Source organism: Rhododendron vialii, chromosome 13a, assembly GCF_030253575.1.
Source record: "Rhododendron vialii isolate Sample 1 chromosome 13a, ASM3025357v1".
NCBI lineage: Eukaryota > Viridiplantae > Streptophyta > Magnoliopsida > Ericales > Ericaceae > Rhododendron > Rhododendron vialii.
The window spans coordinates 2,392,429-2,413,460 of NC_080569.1; the positions used below are offsets into that span (position 1 = coordinate 2,392,429).

At 36.2% G+C, this 21,032-nt stretch overlaps 2 protein-coding genes across 2 annotated transcripts; both read left to right on the forward strand.

Annotated features, from left to right (window-relative positions):
- The first annotated feature begins 7,323 nt into the window (after positions 1-7,323).
- LOC131313390 (uncharacterized) lies at positions 7,324-10,221 on the forward strand. Its single transcript, XM_058341679.1, has 2 exons — positions 7,324-7,964; positions 8,659-10,221. The coding sequence occupies exons 1-2, from the start codon at positions 7,532-7,534 to the stop codon at positions 9,120-9,122; spliced, it is 897 nt and encodes a 298-aa protein (XP_058197662.1). The 5' UTR covers positions 7,324-7,531; the 3' UTR covers positions 9,123-10,221.
- LOC131313169 (uncharacterized) lies at positions 9,557-10,069 on the forward strand. The gene has a single exon (XM_058341315.1). The coding sequence runs from the start codon at positions 9,557-9,559 to the stop codon at positions 10,067-10,069; it is 513 nt and encodes a 170-aa protein (XP_058197298.1).
- Positions 10,222-21,032: the final 10,811 nt, after the last annotated feature.

Sequence of the window (21,032 nt, forward strand, 5' to 3'; positions counted from 1 at the left end):
TCACAATTGACTAGTAGGGTTCAAGTTTTGCCTAAGATTGTGTGCATATTATTGGATTTTTTTTATAACAAATTTGCAATATAAATTTTATAGTCAATAATGAGTGTCCTAATAAGGTGCTCCCACTAGGCTAGATTTTTGAATCCGTCCCTGCATCCAGAGCCGACCCTGACTTGGCTTAAAGCGAAAATTAAAAATATGGCCTCTTTTGTTGGACTATATAATAAGGAATAAAAAAAATAGGAGGACCCCTTACAATATAGAATTCCCAACACTTGTTTTAGCTCAGGGCCAACCCAGGCACCCACTCGCCAGTATCACTATTTTCGGCTCAAATGATCCAAATAAAAAACAAGCCAATCTGATAAAGAAATCTGACAAACACCTAATCGAGTTCCTTGCTGTAAATTTTTTTCCCCCTTTTGGAACCTAGGTGGCATGCATATATTTGCGCTCTTACATACACCCGTGGATCAGATATGCCCTAAAAAGAAAATGAACCATTGAATCTCAGGATTAAATTTACTGGTGATTTTGCTTAACCAATGTAAGTAAGTTTAGTTTTTGGGTGTGTTAATTATTCATTTGTGGTTCATTCTTTTGTCTAAAAAATTATAAAAATGGCGGAGTAAGATTTTTGGTAGAGAGGGGGCACTCATACTACGTACTTTAATATCTAGTCCATTAAAATCCCTAACCTACCCCAATGAAGAGTGGAAATAAAGTAAAAAGATATATCTAATTAGGTGGATTCTACTTATTGCATGTTTTCTATTGTATCTGCCCAAATAATTAAAAATTTGGTAATTCTTAATTTTCATATCTAATTGGAGAAATAAAAACATTTGACGAAAAAAACCCAATAATCACAATTAACATCAAGGGGAATGAATTTGCAGGACTATTTGAAGGAGGCGTGGACTGAGGTTGCCAACTTGCGTTTTTTTAATTCCAAAGTTTTGGTCCATAAGTTAATTATTGTAATTTTTTTTTTACCTTTTTGGAATTTTTGGAAAATTATAATGCAATAAAAAAATTGTTGAGTTATGTATATATTTCTTAGAGAAAAAACTGCTCTGTTTGTGCTATATATATTTATTCATCAAATAATCTTGTTTAGTCACAGAATTGGACCATAAGTAAGCTCATATGCACATCAGTGGTATTTTATTCCAATATCCAATTTGTCTCAATTCTTTGAATATTCTTATTTTCGTGAATATTTGTATGCCGACTCAACGAATTTATTAGTAATGTGATTTACTTATATTATGCTCACAATTTTGACAAAACTATAGAGAAGGTTCAGTTATTTGATCTGTTTAGTTTTGTCGAGGAAAAAAAAAAGAAATACAAAGATTTTTTTTCTCTAGTTAATATTTGAAGTACATGAAATAAAATAAAAAGGTAAACTAATTATGACAAAAAACAAAAACAGAATTAACAACTGGAGTAAAAGAATTAATTCCGATTCAAAAAACCAAAAAGAATTTTATGAGGAAAAAAATGGATCCAACATGATAGAAAGAGTATAAGGTTAAGCCCGTATTAATAGCCTCCAAAGGCCCAAATCACATGAAACGCCCAATTCACATACACCAGACCCGGCCCACCAACTTCATCAACTCCTAAACGCGAGATCATCACTCACGTTTTCAATATTGCGCGGCCAAATGTAATTCCAAGCGGCCAAGGGTAATTATGAACGGCCAAGTGTAATTAATAGCGGCCAAAAGGCATGGAAAATGCAAAAGAATCGTGCACAGTGATCACGCTTTCAATATTACGCGGCCAAATGTAATTCCTAGCGTTTTAGGGTAATTATGCGCGGCCAAGTGTAATTACTAGCGGTCAAAAGACATGTAAAACGCAAAAGAATCGTGTACAGTGATCACGGTTTCAATATTGCGCAATGTAATTTCTAGTGTCCAAGGGTAATAATTATGTACGTTCAATTGTAATTACTTGCGGCTAAAAGGCATGTAAAACGCAAAAGAATTGTGCACAGTGATCACACTTTCAATATTGCGCGGCCAGATGTAATTCCTAGCGGCCAAGGGTAATTTCTTGCTATCAAAAGGCATGTAAAACACGAAAAGAATCGTGTACAGTAATCACGCTTAACCTTGTACACATCGACGCCGTCGTCTCAAACCTTGCAACTTCGAAACGGGATGTTGAACTTCTCAAAACGACGCAGTTCGGAACTTCATAACTTCAAAACTAGAGATTCATCTTTTAAAACGAAGTAGTCTCAAACCCTGCAATCCCTTTCCTTCCAAATCAAATAGATTACGCCACTTGACCGAAAGTGAAAAGGGCTTTTTCCGGAACTCCCCGTGGGATTTCATCCGTGGAGAACACAACTTTTTGCGAACCAAAGCACCAAGAGGGCCAAAATCAAGTCTTTTCTGCGTAGGAGGTAGAACCCCAAACGTCGCATCTTCAAAACTAATGTCATCATTGACCTTTTCTTGTTAATAAAAACCTTACCTGAAGAACATGCATCCATTGGAAAAGGTATGTTTGCACTTGCAAAATCCCCTGCCTTCTGCTGATAGGAGACTATAGGACTAGTCGATAGAAGCTTTAGAAAGTAAATGAAAGTTGTGTAGAAATTGCACGCAAGTTGTAAACACCAGAAACGGTAGATTTCTTGGCATGTATGATGTACTATCAATGATCCCTCTTCTCAGAACTAATGACCAGCTTGTAGCGATTCTGCTTTCAATTGCCTGCCAAACATAAAATCTGCACCTTTGTCGGAGCTAAATTCTTCCAGATGGCCCCTAAAGTGTGATCTTCGATCTGTGTTAGTTGTTCCCATCATTGGTATGTATAGACTTCACTGAAAATCTCCCTTCTGAGCTCCAATTCCATATTACTATAAAAGTCATCTGTGTTGGCCTGAAAGTGGGATTGGGTTAGCATTTGTTTTAGTCTTATCAGCTGATCACGTTCCCAGAAAAATATATTCCTACGAAAATGCAGATTCCACCTCTCTGAACTATGATATCCCACACTATCCCTCCCCCTAGCTTCCTTCTGTGTTCTGAGAAGACAAAAGAAATAGTCTAGGAAATGCAGATTTCAGTGAGTCATTCCCTGACCAAATATTATTCCGAAAAATGCGTATCAGCTCCTGAATTCACTCTTGTACCTTAAAGCCTTGGTTGACAACATTTTCCCATTCTGTATCCCTCCTTGTTATTCAACAAATACCCTTCCATACATTGGAAACTTTACAACTGCTCGGTACTTGTGGAAACCAGTTAATAACCTGAGCTGTATCCCATACTACCTGCGGATTACCTCCACCAACTTTGAACTTTTTTCTTGGCGCTAAATCTCCGCCACCATTTTGCCAATAGTGTTGAATTCTGCAGTAGCGATCTCTAAATTCATATATTTAGTTACCATCCCTCACTTCGCTTTCTTCTTGTTCAGACTCTCCCTTTGTGTTCCTTAATTGAGCGCTTGTGGTTAAGGAAATGGATCCTCTTTGGTCGTACTTTTGGGCTGGAAGGGACAGTCCACATTACGACCGTTCATTCGCTCAATGAATTGTTGCAATTTGTTTAAAAACTCTTCCATTATTCTTCCTTAACTCTTTCATGGAAGAGTTTTGTACAAATCCGAACTATTAATTATATAAATGAACAATTGTGAACTGTCCCCTCAAATGATCCAAAAGTACCATTTGAAAGAAGTTGGATCCTGCGGTTAATGGGTCGGTCTTTATAAGATACTCCCTCCGTCCCTTTTTAAATGTCCTACTTCGTAAGTCCAACTTATTAAAAAAACATCATCATTATACCTTTCACATCAACTTTTTCCTCCACTTTCCCTTCTTACCCATCATCATTACACTTTTTACTCACTAACTTTTTAAAATGGAATCTACTTTTAGGGACAAAATAGACAATGTACCAACTTTTACCAACTAACTTTACCAAATTGACACTTATTAAGGGACAGCCCAAAATGAAATACTGGACTATAATAAAGGGACGGAAGGAGTATTATAACCCATTGTAATAGTTTCCACTTTCTTTTCCTTCTCAACGCGCAAAAGTAGAAAAGGTCAGCATGAAATTGCCTTGCAAAATAAAGCATTTCCCTGAATAGATTTTGAAGACATTTAATTTGCACAAATTTAAAGAAGTAATTGAGATCTTTAAATTGGTGCAAAACTTGAGAACCGCTTCCAGTGAAGTTGGTTGCTCATGTCCCTCCCCCCAGTGGTGACCAAGGTTCGAGTCTCACGGGGGGCGGGGCATTGGGGGCCAAGGCTATGAATAGCCTCCCCTGGTGCTAACTCTAACAACCCCACTAACCTCTCTTAATGTATACAATTTTGACAAAAACAAAAACAAAATTGGTGCAAAACTTGTAGAGCATATGTGCAATGGACCCGGAAACCCCGTAATGCAGGGTGCACTACAGGGCGTGTAGTACGTATCACAGTCGTCGGTTAGTGTTTTCAACGGTTTAGATTCAAATCAAACTTTTCCGGGGAAGAGTAGTAACTTTTCATCGAAAAACTTTCATTTAAATCCAAATCGTTGAAAACACTCACGAACAGCCGAAATTTGCCCTATAGGGCACCCAGCAGAGATCCGCCGAACAGGGCTTCATTCATGTTTCGATTTCAAATAGCACCACTTTTGTAATAGCACCATCATTACGGAACGGATAATTTTTCTGCAAAATCCTAAACTCCACTCAAGCCATTGTCGCCTCACATATTGCATGACACTGACACTTATTAAAGAAAAATTAATTTTTTTAAAATGCATTTTTGATTATTCAGCATATATTATTTGTTTTAGCCACAAAGGTTAATTCGATTGATTGGGAGTTTCCTCTTGACATAATTGACTAGTAAAGTTAGTAAAGTTAATTCTTGAGGTCAGACTAAAAAAAATTAATTTTTTGTCAATTTTCTAGTCTCGGCATGCATGGATGACTTGCCTTTGAAAGGACCGGAGAGGGAATTAGGGGTGTCTGGATCAGCTAATGCACACTTCAAATAATATGTACCAAAACATTTTTTAGTGTGAACGACCTGCATTTGACGGATCGAAGAGGAAATTAGTTGAGTTACACATAAGTTGGCCAAGACACTGGACCAAACTAGACAAAAATAAATACAAAAAGTTGGACTGGCTGCCTACTAGCTCACCCAAGGCTGCAAACCGACGTCTTTTTTTTTTTTTGGTAAGACAAACCGGCATCTTATTAACAACCCGACTCTCAAAAGGTTCTCTCGTTTTGCTCTTTCTTCTCGTGCGCTCTCTCTCTCCCCTGCATCGAACCACCATTCCTTCTTTTTTACTTGATCAGCGGATTAGAAAATTACGGTTCCGTTCCAGATCCTCAAATAAGTACTTAAAAAATAAAGACTTATTTTCAAACTTAAAATTAATAGGCTTACGAAAATAATTTTTTAATTTTTTTTGCAGGGTTTGATAGATCTCATCGAAATCTATCAAATGAGATCCATGTTGCATATTTTTATTTTATTTTACTGAGCCTATTATTTTTAAGCTTGAAAATTTACAAATAATTACTTATTTTTTAATAAGGTAAAACGGAACACACCCTATAAGTACTTCCGTGCGTAAATTTCGGATTTCTTAACACCGGAATTAAAGATTTCTTAAAGTAGATTATCTTTGCGGGACAGAAGGAGTGTAGTAGTGTATTTTTTGGACCTGACTTCTCTGCAGTCCAACTGTAGAGAGCCCATGCAGTTGTATCACAGCCGTTCATCTTTGCGAACACTCTAACCGCACCTCTAGACAAGTCTTGTGCATAATTTCACTTGGTTTATCACACACCGTTAAAAGACTAAAAACTAGTTTCCCACGACTCTCTCTCACACATGCACCCAGGGCCGGCTCTGAGCTAAGGCCCAAGAGGCCTGCGTCTTAAGCCCCAAAAAATGTGTAAAAACTAGGGCTCCTATTGTTTTGAATACCCATTATATATGACCAATTTTTTTAGGTATAGCAAACACTGGGGCCTATTTTAAAACCCAAAGCACATATTTACACTTAAGGGAAACAAGCCCAATGGTTGGGCCCAACCTGACTTGCTCGATCAGAGAAAACAAAAAAGGGAAAAAGAAAAGGGAAAATGATGGTCAAAGACGTGTTTTGATAATTAATACCCGCCAATGATATTTTCAGCATTAACAAATGTTCTCAACATATCCTTGGCAGGTATTAATTATCAAAACACGTCTTGGGCCGTCATTTTCTCAAAAGAAAATGCAGATCGCGGGTGGACCTGTCTTCACGTAGTGCCCTTTGGAAAATGATCCCATGTGGTGGGTTCCTCTATAAGTTTTATGCATATTTTACCCTTACAACTCTAATCTCCTTTCATGAAGACAAAATAAAAGAAAAGAAGATGAATTAGAGATCAAAGGAGAAAAAAATAAGATCAAAAATTAGTATTTGTATAGGATTTTCCTTGTCGAATACATGCATTTGGCTTTGAAAAAATCATTTATCTACGTATTATTTTATTTTTGTAAATTTCAAGACCGGCCCTGCATGCATCCCAATCACCCAGGCACCCACTTGCCAGTATCACTACTTTCGGCTCAAATGATTCAAATAAAAATGAATTTGCACGTTGCACGCAGACATTGGATTTTCTCCTTAACAAATAGACATCAGTGGTATTTTATTCCAATATATCCAATTTGTCTCAATTGTTTGAGTATTCTTATTTTTGTGAATATTTGTATGCCGACTCACCGAATTTATTAGTAATGTGATTTACTTATATTATGCTCACAATTTTGTCAAAACTATAGAGAAGGTTTAAGTTATTCGATTTGTATAGTTTTGTTGAGGGGAAAAAAAAGAAACAAGAATTTTTTTTTCTCCTGTTAATATTTGAAATAAAATTAAAAGGTAAAATATTCTTATTTTCATGAATATTTGTATGCACGTGAAAGCAACACGTGGGCAACAAGTATCGGAATTAAAATTAAAATTGTTTTGAAGGGAAATTTCAAATTTTGGAATATATATACATGTATTAGTCGAAGGGATTTAATATTATAATTGGCTTTCTCGTATTGTAACTATTTTTTTTTCCTGTAAAAATTTACAAGCATTTAGAGCACTATTCTTGGAATAGGGGCACCCAAGTACCTTAGGTCGGCACTGGGCGTGAGAGAGAAACTTCGTAAGCAAATAACTTCGGGAGCACTTAATAGGAAACTTCGTACGTAACACGTTAATAGGAAACTTCTCAGGAAATCGGTGTTTAGTCAATTGCGGTTGACTCTTGTATCTATATAAAAACTTGCCTCTAGTGTTCATCTCCATCCATAGAATTTTCCATTCTCGTGCTCTACCCACGAAAGGTTACCAGCAAAAGGCTCCAACGTACTTCTTCAAAGGCTACTCGGCATTCATCTTTTTTCTTAGCTAGGTTCATTTCATGTACTCCATATATATGTATTTTTTCAAACATAGTTATATATATATATATTGTGCAGAATTCTAGTATGGAATTAAGCGATTTTGTGGAATTTTCTGAATTGACAGGCAAAGGAATTTACTACAAGCTAGCTTTGTGGGAATTTAATTTAATTAATTCCATGGGGTACACAGAGAAGACGCAGAGGACTTTTGATCTAAAGCTGAATCTCCATTGCAAAAATTGTGCGAATGACGTGAGGAAGATTGTGCTTAAAATTGAAGGGGTGGTTTCAATAGACATAGACAAAGATCTGGAACTCGGGAAGTCAACCATTTCAGGAAACGTGAACCCACAAACAGTCATAAAGAAGCTTAAAGATCGTGCCAACAAACATGCTAAGCTCTTGGGGAAAGAAGAAGAAGAATGCCCACCCAAAATCAACCACCAGGAGATGCAAATTGTGTTGCAGCAAAATCCAGTTCGAATTGATCAACAGAAGGTGGCCTCACAGCCTCCAGGTAACATCAAATTTTCCTCTCTCTCTCTCTCTCTTGTTTTTTTTCCCGAAATTGATTTTGAGGGGTGCATATAATAGTGGTGTTGACTTGGTCCATGTTTCCTCCCAAGTGAGATGTGCGAGCGAGATGTAGACAGAGTGAGGGATTGAACCAGAGCGTTGAGGGTTTTTCATGTATTTGTGTTTGAGTTGATTAATATATACAAATACGGAGTTTTTTTCCTCAAATATATGTGTGTGATTGAATCTGAACCCTTGATTTTTCTTTTCGGGTACTTTCTAGATATGTTGTTTGGGTACCTAGTGTTGCTCATGTCAAAATTAGAGAAACGCAAAAAACACTGCTAATATTTTGTAAGGTGATATTGTGATTTTCTTTTTTTAACTGCACAGCATCAGAATTTCTATTTGTGTGTGTGCACGTAGTAGACACCCTTGTATATACCCCTATACTAAATGTATAGTAGTAGAGAAGAAGAAAGACATTTTGGTGTTTTCTTATTTTTGAAATTATGGTATTTGATTTTCATGCTTAAATTGCCCTCACTTACTCTTGTTTTTATGGTTAATTGCCAAAATGATTCTCTTCTTTATCACTTCTCAAGTACCCTGCTTCAGTTTTTGGTTCTGTTCTGGAGTATATTATTTGATTGTGACTTGTTTTTATGGTTATCGATCGTTCCAATTTTTATCAGGTATCATCAGCAAATCTGTTGACAAACCGATGGAAAGAGATATTCATGATTGCGACCCAAAGTTCTGGAGTATATTATTGACTGTGACTTGTTTTCATGCATATCGATCGTTCCAATTTTTATTAGGTCTCATCAGCGAAGCTGTTGGCAAACTGATGGAAATGGAAATTCATGATTGCGACCCAAAGCATGATCATGAGCTTGAGCTAAAAAGCTATAACAAACCGTTCAAATGTAACAAATGCAGGGAAGATGGTTTTACATCGGGATATCGATGCAAGCACTGTGTCTATGATCTCCACAAGGACTGCCTGGAACCTAAACCCACGATAAAACATGACCTTTTTGTTGCGGAAACTAAGGATCAAACCAGAACACAAACACACACACAAACACAGAGACAAAGATTTACGTGGTTCCCCAAAATCGGGTACGTCCACGGGGGGCAGCCAGATTATATTTAGGAGGAGGAGGATTACAAATCACTCAAACTCACACTCTCTCAAACTGATACAAAATCAGATACGTTTCTGATTTCCCACTCTCTGGTCTCTCACTCAAGAGAGATACAAAAAACATGGAGCAAAGCTCGAATTTTATAGGCTGTGCAAACTTCACTGTTCATGGCCATGCGAGGATCAATGCAAATCCACGCCTGAGATTTTTCCTGATTTGAGCGTGGCTTGAGAAATCTTCATAGGCTGCCAATCTTTGACTTCAATCACCCACATGGGAGAATGAATTGCATTCAATGCAACCCACGCCAAATCTTCTGAGTAAATGCAAATCTGCATTTGTATAGGATGGAGCCAAAACATGGCCTCAAAAGTCAACACTTTTCCCAGAATCCATCTTCAAATATCGCCAGAAACCTGGAAAAACTTGTGATGCATGTGGGATGGAAATCCACGGCCATTCCTATAGCTGTGAAAAGGACGACTTGGATTTGCACCCAGCTTGTAGCAAACTGCCAGAGAAATTGCCCATTAGTGGCACGGACTTTGTGCTCTGCAAAAAGGTCAATTATAAGTGCTTTTGGTGTAAACAGAAAAAGCCTAGCTGGCTCGCGGAAACCAAAGTTGCGGGTTTGTGTTATGTTTCAAAGGGTGGCAAGTTCTCTTGTCATGTGCATTGTTTATCTCTCGTGATGCAAGAGGCTTGGAAGAGGGGGAGAGGGGACTTGGATCGTAACGATGACAATGATGATGACAATGATGCTATTTCTAAGGTGCTGGGAAAAGTGGATTTGAAGCATATGGCTACTGCAAAAGGAAGTGGTGGGGAAGGTGGTGGATTATTTCTCGGGACGGTAACTATATTTCTTAAAACGATAATTAGTATTCTATTTGGAAATCCAACTGGTTTGATTGTGTTTGCTTTGACGGAAATAGTCAAAGAATTGACTCTCTAGAATCTTTTTAAAATTTGCTCTGTTAGCAGATGATGCATTAGTAGACTTTACCATTTCATTTTTTTTTTATTTTTATTGAATGGTGGTATGTACATCGTGTTGGGAATAACGTTTATAATAGAGTTTTACTAAATTTATGGAGTATATTTAAGGTCTTTCATTTAGATTCCCATTTTCTTGACCCTGAATGTGCTAATTGTTTCTTGCATATAACTATTCTTTATGCTTTGTGAAACAAAGTGAGTTTTCTATGTTCATTTGCAGTTTGGTATTTATGTAGCACGGACACAGATACAAATTCGGATACGGATACAGATATGGGATTTTTTAAAAAATGGGGACACGGACACGGTAGGAGATATGGCAAAAATAAAATGCCAGTGAAAAAGTAGTTAGGTGCATTAGCTTGAAGCTTCAATATTTGTAAGCAAGCATCATATATACATCGTAAAACAAAATATTTGAAATAATTACACATTTACCCCCCAAAGTTTTAAAAAAAATTGCATATTTAACTCTTGCCGTGTCTCCATACTTGTCCCTTTAAAAAAATTAATAAAATTTATTGGTTTGCCGGGGACATGCTGGCCTCTAGGAGTGTCAGTGCTACATAGGTTGGTATGTTCTCAAAGATGAAGAAATCTGTAGCTAAAATCTGTCACTCTGAATATTGGTTGAAGCTAATTGCAGTCGTACAACTTGAAGTTACAGCAGTTTTAAAGCCCGATCGAGGATTGTGAATAAGAAAACTGCGTGCGGATGGAATAAATTGTGGTCCAAATTCACTTAAGCTTGTGATCTCTACACAATTTATCAATTTGGGCTTCTTAGTCGTAGTTTCGGGTCTCTGCATTTTATCAAATCTACATATCAGTCGTTAAAAAGGAGAGAGGGGGAGGGTGAAAACAAGCTAAGAAAAAAAAGTAAATTACTTTGGCCGACGAGATATACAACCACCTCAATCTTAATCTCAATCTCAATCTCAGTACCATTTGTGTAGAGAGAGTGCACAAAAAATCGGAAACAAACACTTCGTCAATGTCATTGATCCAAGCGGTAAGCATAAAAATAAGGAAAGACTGCCGTCTTCTAGTCAACACTGTGTTCCGAATCCACACTCAAACCCCAATTGTTCACAGCCTAGTGATGGTTAACTTACAATCTCCTCTAGCTGCGTTTTAAATCTTGACGTTCTTTAATAACGGCATTCTTCATTTCGGGAAATTGGTGCGATCACTCCAATCATTTTTACACGCGACACGGAATGTACTTGTTTTCATTTCAGTAGTGGGACTTGATTTAAAAACAAAAAAAAAAAAAACTTCAAATGAAATTAAAATTGGCAGTGGGATTAGTTTTCCAGGATTCGAAGTACGCGTAAGCTAGTAAACTTTAAATGTAACTCCTTCCAATGTAATGGAAAAAAACGAAGACAAATGCAATTCTGCTGATCAATTTCTAACGGAGTTGATAAAAAAAAGGCCATGCTCATTAAATGCTGCTCAATTAACTGGACTAGTCGGGTTGGGTGAAGAATTCCCGGTGATACGGCCTTCAATGTCATTTTCTTCCTATGATTTGAAATTTCATATGAATGATTCTAAAGTACAAATCCAATTTTCATTGAGCAATGCAATTAACACAAATCGGGAGTTATATTTCCCTTGTGCTTTTTCATGTTTTGCTAGTGGAAAGTTATATTTTGAAGTTATAAAGAATAATGGAGTTAAGATTGTGAAAGCTCGATCCCCATTAAAACTGAAGTGGAGACCATGGGTAATTGGATATAATTCTTTTATTTGGACTATGAATTTGTAATTACAAGTTTTCTGTTTTGCCTTTGGAAAATAATTTTGCCACTCTTTTTTTTTTATTAACGTCACTCCCCTGCAAGTGTATTTTTGCACCAAAAATACACTTACAAGAGAGTGACGTTAACAAAAAAGGGAGTGACAAAATCAACAGTCTTGCCTTTTCCATAAAAGAGCAAAAGATCCACATGAAAAGCCAATAAAAAGGTGAACATATACATTTATGGTGAACACCTATTAAAAAGATTGTATGAGTTTCCATCCGAACAGGCTTTTTATGGTGAACATATACATTTATGGTGAACACCTATTAAAAAGGTGTTCGGATGGAAACTCATATTCTTGGATTTAAATGTTCAAGCTATGTATAGGTGAACACCATAAATGTATAGGTGAACATATATTTAAATAAGATGTATATGTACATTTATAGGTGAACATAAATGTACATGTTATGTATAGGTGAACACCATAAATCCGAACAGGCTATGTATAGGTGAACACCATAAATGTACATGTTCAAGCTAAATCCAAGAATATTTAAATAAGATGTTGTATCAAAAAACATGTCTAAAAAATTTAATTTTAACTTTTTTTTGCTGTAAAATCAGTGTATTCTGATTAGTAGAGATGTATATAGCTAAATGCTAACCAAACCATGATGGATTGGGTAAAAAAATTCAGCATATTATTGATTTGTTCCAATGGAACCTATCTGTATATGAGAGGAGTGTGATTGAGGTGATGTGCCTCTAGCATTTTTGAATTGCTTAACACTAGCTTCCTACATCCTCTCTTTTTTTATTGTACGTGCTCCTATCAACCCATGATATGCATGTGTAAACATATTCTCTTCGGCACTTACGCCCTGTTTGGATGCCGGATATGAAGCCGCCTGGATTTCATCTCCTAATCCCACTTATATCCGGTTTTTGGTTGCAATTTTGGAAGGGTTAATTAAAACACTGTTAAGGCTACAAATCCACCTCCAACAGTGTTTTGGGTGGATTTGCCAAGGGGAGCTTCGCTCCTATAGTTAGCAAATCCGGGGGATTTGGAACTCTTTTACCCCTCTAAATCCACCCTCACCCCCACACAGTGTTTCACAAACAAGGAGAGAGAGAGAGACAGAGAGAGAGAGAGAGAGGAGGGAGAACCCATCAACCTTGATCTTTAGCTACGGCAATCTTGAGATCTGTTCACGGCATCAAGAGATGAGAAAGAGAGAGAAAGAGAGAGACCGATGGGAGAGAAGAGAGAGAGAGAGGAGGAGAAGCGGTACATCAGCAAGCTTGTCGGGGTCGGAGAAGAAGGTGTACCCTGTCGTCGTTCATGTCGGCGTCCAAGGAGGAGTGGTACCTCTGGGATGGGGTATTTTGTTTTTTTGGAGGAAACGATAGAAACGAGGATGGAGGCCATGGGGCTGGGTATATCTCACGTATACATATGATGGGGTATATGTGAATTGTTTTTTAGCCATAACTGTGTAAGTGAATTGTATTTTTTTTATATTAAAATTTCACCTTCCAATTAATTTTTTTAAAAATATTCCGGAAAATACTATTTTTTTCTAATAAATAATATGGTTTAAACATTTGTAAAATAAAATAAATTTATTTTATCCTATAATTAATGACAAATATGTATTTACTTTAATTATAATTAAGTCAACGAATTTTGATCATTTAAAAATCTAAGTGGGGGCAATTCAGTCATTCGACATCTAATATCATCATATCCACCTTCTATATCCTCATTCTCAAAAAATCATCCAAATCCATCATTCTTAATATATCACCTCTCATTACATATCCACTTTTAAATCCACCCTTATTACATATCCATCAAAAATAAATTTTTCATCCAAACGGGCCGTTAAGAGTTTGCTCCTTTCTTTTGTGTTATTAATTCTTACGGGACCAATCATTTTTTTTAATTTTATTTGAGCCCCCTACTAGTGGATTGTTAATTGGAGGCCACGCATTGAAGGGTCCAATTAATTCGTCGGTATTGACTTCTAGTCTTCTAGTCAACTAAGTTAATTGCTTTTCCCCTCTCCCCTGACACCACACACCCCCCGAGCCCACACCCGTTTTCTCATATTACCCCTGCCCCCCTCCCTTCCTTAAAGTACCCTTTAATTTATTTTTTTATTTAATTACTTTTACCTTATTTATTTAATTTCTGTAAATACATTCTTTCTATATTAAAAAATAATTCAAAAATTAAGTATTCCGATTTTCAATTCAGTTGAACCGGGGCAAAAATTGTATTTTTTTAATCATTTTACTCTAAATGGTCATAATGAATTTTTTACTCTAAGGCCTTTCAACGAACACCCTAAGACTCATTATTTAGTTTCATAGCTCTCTTAGGGTGTCTATTGAAAGACCTTGGAGCCAAAAATTTATTACAATCATTAGGATAAAATGATTAGAAAAATAACATATTTGCACCGATTCAAAAGTATTGAAAATTGAAAGACTTATTTTTTTAACTATATATTTTAATATATATAGGGGAAAAAAGAAAAAAAACAGTAGGATTAATTTTTAACTATATTTTTTAATATATAAACGGTGTAAAAAAATAAGAGTTTCAATTTTCAATCCGTTTGAACCGGTACGACGATGTTATTTTTCTGATCATTTAATCCTAAATGGTCGTAGTAAATTTTTGGCTCTAAGGCCTTTCAATAAGTACCCTAAGACTCATTATTTAGTTTCATGGCTCTCTTAGGGTGTCCATTGAAAGGCATTGGAGCAAAAAATTTATTACGACCATTTAGAATGAAATGATCAGAAAAATAACATCTTTACACCGGTTCAAACGGATTGAAAATTGAAAGACTTATTTTTTTAACTATATTTTAAATATATATATATATATATATATATATATATATATATATATATATATATATATATATATATATATATATATATATAGGGAACAAAGGAAAAAAAACAATCGGATTAATTTTTAACTATATTTTTTAATATATAAACAGTGTAAAAAAATAAGTATTTCAATTTTCAATCCGTTTGAACCGGTACAAAGATGTTATTTTTCTGATCATTTCATCCTAAATGGTTGAAGTAAATTTTTTGCTCTAAGGCCTTTCAACGGGACAGGGGGTGTGTGTTGTGCATCTTCGTGCTGCACGGCCTCCGGCGAGGCTTTTCCGGCATCGGTCCGACGATCGGAGACGTTCACTGCGTAGAGCTCGTCGAGTTCTACATGCATACCAAAAATCAGCTCGATCAAATATCATTAAGCGCCTCATCGGAACATAAATAACTTGAAAAAAAATGAATCCTAATGGATACGAAACACTTGATCAAAACCACTAAATCCATTTTTTTCAAGTTATATATGTTCGGATGAGGCCCTTAACGATATTTGATCGAGCTGATTTTTGGTACTCATGTAGAAGTCGACGAGCTCTACGCGGTGAACGTTTCCGATCGTCGGACTGATGCCGAAAAAGCCTCGCCGGAAGCCGTGCTGCACGAAGCTGCACAGTACACACCCCCTGTCCCTTTCAACGAGCACCCTAAGACTCTTTATTTAGTTTTAGAGCTTTCTTAGGGTGCCCATTGAAATGCCTTAGAGCCAAAAATTTATCACGATCATTTAGGATGAAATGATCAGAAAAATAATATCTTTGCACTGGTTCAAATGGATTGAAAATTGAAACACTTATTTTTTAACTATATATTTTATTATATATATATAGGAAAAAAGGGAAAAAACAGTCGGATTAGAAAATAAAGAATAAAAGATGTTATTTTTTTAATCATTTCATCCTAAATGATCGTAATAAATTTTTTGCTCCAAGGCCTTCAATGGACACCCTAAGAGAACCCCGAAACTAAATAACGAGTCTTAGAGTGCTCGTCGAAAGGAAACAAATAAAGAAAAGAATTGAAAATTAGAAAATAAAGAATAAAAAATAAAATAAAACTGGAAAGAAGGAAGGGGGAGGTGTTGGGGTTAAAACGGGAAAGGAGGGTGTGGGGTCGGAAGGGGCGTGTGTCGGGGGTGGGAAAAGCACCTCTCGTCAACTAATCTGATATCCCTTTCCGTATACCTTGGTCCCTATTTACTCCCTTCCTTCCAGGCTTCTAGCAAATTCACACGTCCCAAACACGTCAGTGACGTCACTCCCCGTGAGTAAAATGACGACACAAACATGACATCATAACTATCAACCCAGCCAGCCCCATCGCTGCCGTCCACTTAATTTAGACTTTTTCTTCTTTTATTTATACGAACACCAATTCTTCTGATAAAAAAAATAAAAAAAATTAGTACTAAGAAAAAAGAACACCGATTCCTCGTGAAACGATAACAGCTTTCTAGTACTCCCGATCAAACCTGTGAACATTTTTTCCACAAATTTAACGAAGTAGTAATTGAGATCTTTAAATAAGCGCAAAATTTTAAGAACATACGTACAATAGTAATATTTCATGTTTGTTTTGATTTGAAAATAGCACGACTTCTGTTATAAACTACTCTATCAATATTGAACGGATAATTCCCTCTAGTCCTTAGGCCTATCCGCTAGTCGGCTAGTGGTGATGAGAAGCAATGTAAACTAATTGTTAAAGTCAAACATTAAAGACTTTATAGGAGTAATTAAACTTAAAGAATGAGGATCTCTCTGACAGCCCAAATGGGACATGAGTCCACAACTTTCGTATAATAAGCCTAGCTTCTATACTGACTATCTTATGCCTTGTTTGGATCAAGATTTTGGAAAAAAAATTTTAACTCAAAAAATACTCATTACTTCTACTGTTAATTATTACTCTCCACTCATTACTCATATTTTCAATCATTATTCTTATTTCTCTCTCTATCTCTCTCCACTGATTACTTCTACTTTCAATTATTACTCTCATAAAAAAATTTCTCAATTTTTTTTAAAAAACTCATCCAAACACGGCATTAGAATGCCAAAATTGAACGTCTCACTTTTTAAATAAATTTAAATAAATATTAATTTATTTGGAAAAAGAAAAAATCATAGCAACTCAATCGAACACGACACTGTGATAGGACTATTGAACTACATACAATCCAATAACCTCAATGATTTAATACACCCTACAAACGTTATGTTGTTGTGTTTTGGTCTAATTTAATTAGGTTGTGCTTCTCTCCCCTTTCCCCTCTCTAGAATTCGAGATCTCCTAGTATTACTTTCACCATCCAACAAAAAATAGTCTGTCTCAAAAGGACTTGAAATTTTTGGATTAAGAAAATACTTCCGTGTGCAAATTTTGAATTTCTTGACATCGGGATAAAAGATCTTTTAAAGTGGATTGATTATCTTTGCGGAATGGAGGGAGTAGTGTGTTCTTCCACCGTCAAAGGACCCTTTTTTCAGGTTGATTAAACCGTCAAAATTATTTGGCACCGCTGCTTGACACCCGAACCGTTCGTGCCAAAACTAACGACCGGATCAATTATTTGGCACTATTGCCTAACACCCCGCTTGGCAACATCTCCCAAGTTGCGTAGAAATTCCACACAAGTTCTAAACACCAAAAACGGCAGAATTCTTGGCATGTATGATGTACTATCAATGATCCCTCCTCTAAGAACTTATAACCTATGAAAATGCAGATTCCACCTCTCTGAACTAAGATATCTCGGAATATCTCTCCCCCTAGCATCCTTCTGAGTTTTGAGACGACAAAAGAAATAGTCTAGGAAATGTAAATTTTAGTGAGTCACTCCCTGACCAAATATTATTCCGAAAAACGCGTATCAGCTCCTGAATTCACTTTTGTACCTTAAAGCCTTGGTTGACAACATTTTCCCATTCTGTATCCCTCCTTGCTATTCAACAAATACCCTTCCATACATTGGAAACTTTACAACTGCTAGGTACTTGTGGAAACCAGTTAATAACCTGAGCTGTATCCCATACTACCTGCGGATTACCTCCAACAACTTTGAACTTTTTTCTTGGCTAAATCTCCACCACCATTTTGCCAATCGTGCTGAATTCTGCTCTAGTGATCTCTAAATTTATATATGTGGTTACCATCCCCCACTTCGCTTTCTTCTTGTTCAGACTCCCCCTTTGTGTTCCTTGAGCACTTGCGGTTAAGGAAATGGATCCTCTCCGGTCGTACTTTCGGACTGAAGGGGACAGTCCACATTACGACCGTCCATTCGCTCAATGAATTGTTGCAATTTATTCAAAAACTCTTCCATTATTCTTCCTTTACTCTTTCATGGAAGAGTTGTGAACAAATCTGAACTATTGATTATATAAATGAACGGTTGTGAACTTGTAACGCCCCGATTTTCCAGAAGCAATATAAAATAAAATCTTAAGAAAATTTGCTAAATAAATATAATTTTTCAAAATAAAGTTTGGTTACAGTCACAAGATAAATTTACCGATTCAAAATACATTAACTTCAGAGCTGACTCTAGGTTTGATACAAATCCGAAGCATACTCGATCTTCGTTCCTGATATTCTTTCCGTGTTGAACTGCAACATCTTTGAATTCTCTCTATTGAATCCTGTGCCCACTGGCAAATTGATCGTCGAAACAAACGATTTGCTAGGATACAGATGTATCCGTGAGTAATAAATCACCCAGTAGAATAATCCAACCCAACCACCCCTCTTACTTTACAATTAGCAGGTAACAAGATAATATTGAATCGAAGAAGCCAAACAAATATTCTCCACATAAGCCAGTTCATTACTATCCATAACCTAATGTGAAATCTAAGATCACTCCGCGAGATCTTTCCTCCCCAACCGCTAGCTATGCCCTGTCCCATGAGCTCACTTTCTTCTGTTGTCGCGGATTGCACTTCAGTTATGTACTTAGCGTGTATCTCTCTCATTACAACAAAAGAAAGCTTATCATGCCCGAATCATAACTAGGGTTCGCTTATCTTATATACCACTTCACAATCATCACTGGGCTTACTTTGCCAGTATCAATACATCATTCATCATTGGGCTTACTTTGCCAATCATCATTCATCAATCAACACTGGGCTTACTTTGCCAGTTTCAAACCATCACATCCAACTCATCACATCTCAAAATCCCGCCTGCAGGCAATCTAAAAAATAAAACTTTCCAATTTATCCATTATTTAGCATCATCTAGATGAGTTCTATTTTGCAACACCACCCCATGTCTCTAGGGTCCAATCTAGCATTCAAATCAAATATCGATGCAATATATAATTAAATCAAATAATAATTAAAACAATTAACGAGCAATACAATCACACAACTTTTTATGAATGGGCCGTTGCCCTTATTCTTGTATGGTACAATGTCAATAATGAAGTGGAATTTTTATAAAAAATTTAATAAAATATTTTCTAGGCTCTCATTAATTATTTCTAAGTAATTAGATTAATTAAAAACTAATTAATATTTTTTTATTTAATTTACCATTTATTGTTATTTCTATAGCGTTTTCAATCAAAAATTCCTTACGACCTTATAAACCATATTATTAATGCCCGAGTAATTTTATTTAGACTTCCTACATTCCGAAGATGAAACTTTGTTAACCTCAATATATTTTAATTAGTAAAATATTTATTATCTATTTACTTCACTTTCAGTCACTTTATTTAACGTCTTTATTTAAAATAATCCCGCGACCCTCCGAACCCAACTTTTGATACTCAACTGGTTGCGTAGGACCTCTCGGACTCTTAATCAGGTCACGTTAATTATTTTAATATTTTTATCTAATTAATGCATTAGTTAACAATGTTGACAAAAACAAAAAAAAACTGGTGCAAAACTTGTAGAACATATGTGCAACAGACCCGGAAACCCTGTAGTGCAGGGTGTACTACAGGGCGTGTAGTGCGTATCACAGCCGTTGGTGAGTGTTTTCAACAGTCCAAATTCAAATAAAACTTTTCCGGAGAAGAGTAATAACTTTTCCTTGGAAAACTTTCATTTAAATCCAAATCGTTGAAAATACTGCCCTATAGGGCATCCTGTTGGGATCCACGGAACAGGGCTTCATGCATGTTTCGATTTCAAATAGCACCACTTTTGTAATAGCACCATCATTATGGAACGGATAATTTTTCTGCAAAATCCAAAACTCCGCTCAAGCCATTGTCGCCTCACATAGTCACATATTACATGACACTGATTAAAGAAAAATTAATTTTTTTTAAATGCATGTTTGATTATTCAGCATATATTATTTGTTTTAGCCACAAAGGTTAATTTGATTGATTGGGGGTTTCCTCCCCCACATAATTAACTAGTAAAGTTAATTCTTGAGGTCAGACTACAAAAAAATAATTTTTTGTCAATTCTCTAATCTCGGCATGGATGACTTGCCTTTGAAAGGACCGGAGAGGGAATTAGAGGTGTCCGAGTCAGCTAATGCACACTTCAAATAATATGTACCAAGACATTTTTTGGCGTGAATAACCTGCATTTGACAGATCGATGAGGAAATTAATTGAGATACGCGTAAGTTACAATACACTAGACCAAACTCGGCAAAAATAAATACAAAATGTTGGACTGGCTGCCTACTAGCTCACCCAAGGCAGCAAACCGACGTCTTTTTTTTTTTTTTTTTTTTGGGGAGGGGGGGGGGGGGGGGGCGGGGCGTTGGGGGTAAACCGGCATCTTATTAACAACCCGACTCTCAAAAGGTTCTCTCTTTTTGCTCTTTCTTCTCACGCCCTCTCTCTCCCCTCTGCATCGAACCACCATTCCTTCTTTCTTACTTGATTAACGGATTAGAAAATTAAGGTTCCATTCCAGATTCTTAAATAAGTACTTAAAAAATAAAAATTTATTTTTAAATTTAAAAATAATAGGCTTACGAAAATAATTTTTCAATTTTTTTTTGTAGGGTACACCGGAATTAAAGATTTCTTAAAGTAGATTATCTTTGTGGGACGGAAGGAGTATAGTACTGTATTTTTTGAAACTGGCTTTTCTGCAGTCCAACTGCAAAGAGCCCATGCAATTGTATCACAGCCGTTCATCTTTGCGAACTTTCTAACCGCACCTCTAGACAAGCCTTGTGCATAATTTCACTTGGTTTATCACCCAGTTAAAAGACTAAAAACAAGTTTCCCATGACTCTCTCTCACACATGCACCCAGAGCCG

Excerpts from the sequence above, each read along its gene's own strand:
- LOC131313390 (XM_058341679.1), top strand. The coding sequence starts at position 7,532 with ATGGAATTAAGCGATTTTGTGGAATTTTCTGAATTGACAGGCAAAGGA. Across the intron at positions 7,965-8,658 it reads GGTGGCCTCACAGCCTCCAG|GTATCATCAGCAAATCTGTT; the intron begins GTAACATCAAAT and ends AATTTTTATCAG.
- LOC131313169 (XM_058341315.1), top strand. The coding sequence starts at position 9,557 with ATGGAAATCCACGGCCATTCCTATAGCTGTGAAAAGGACGACTTGGAT.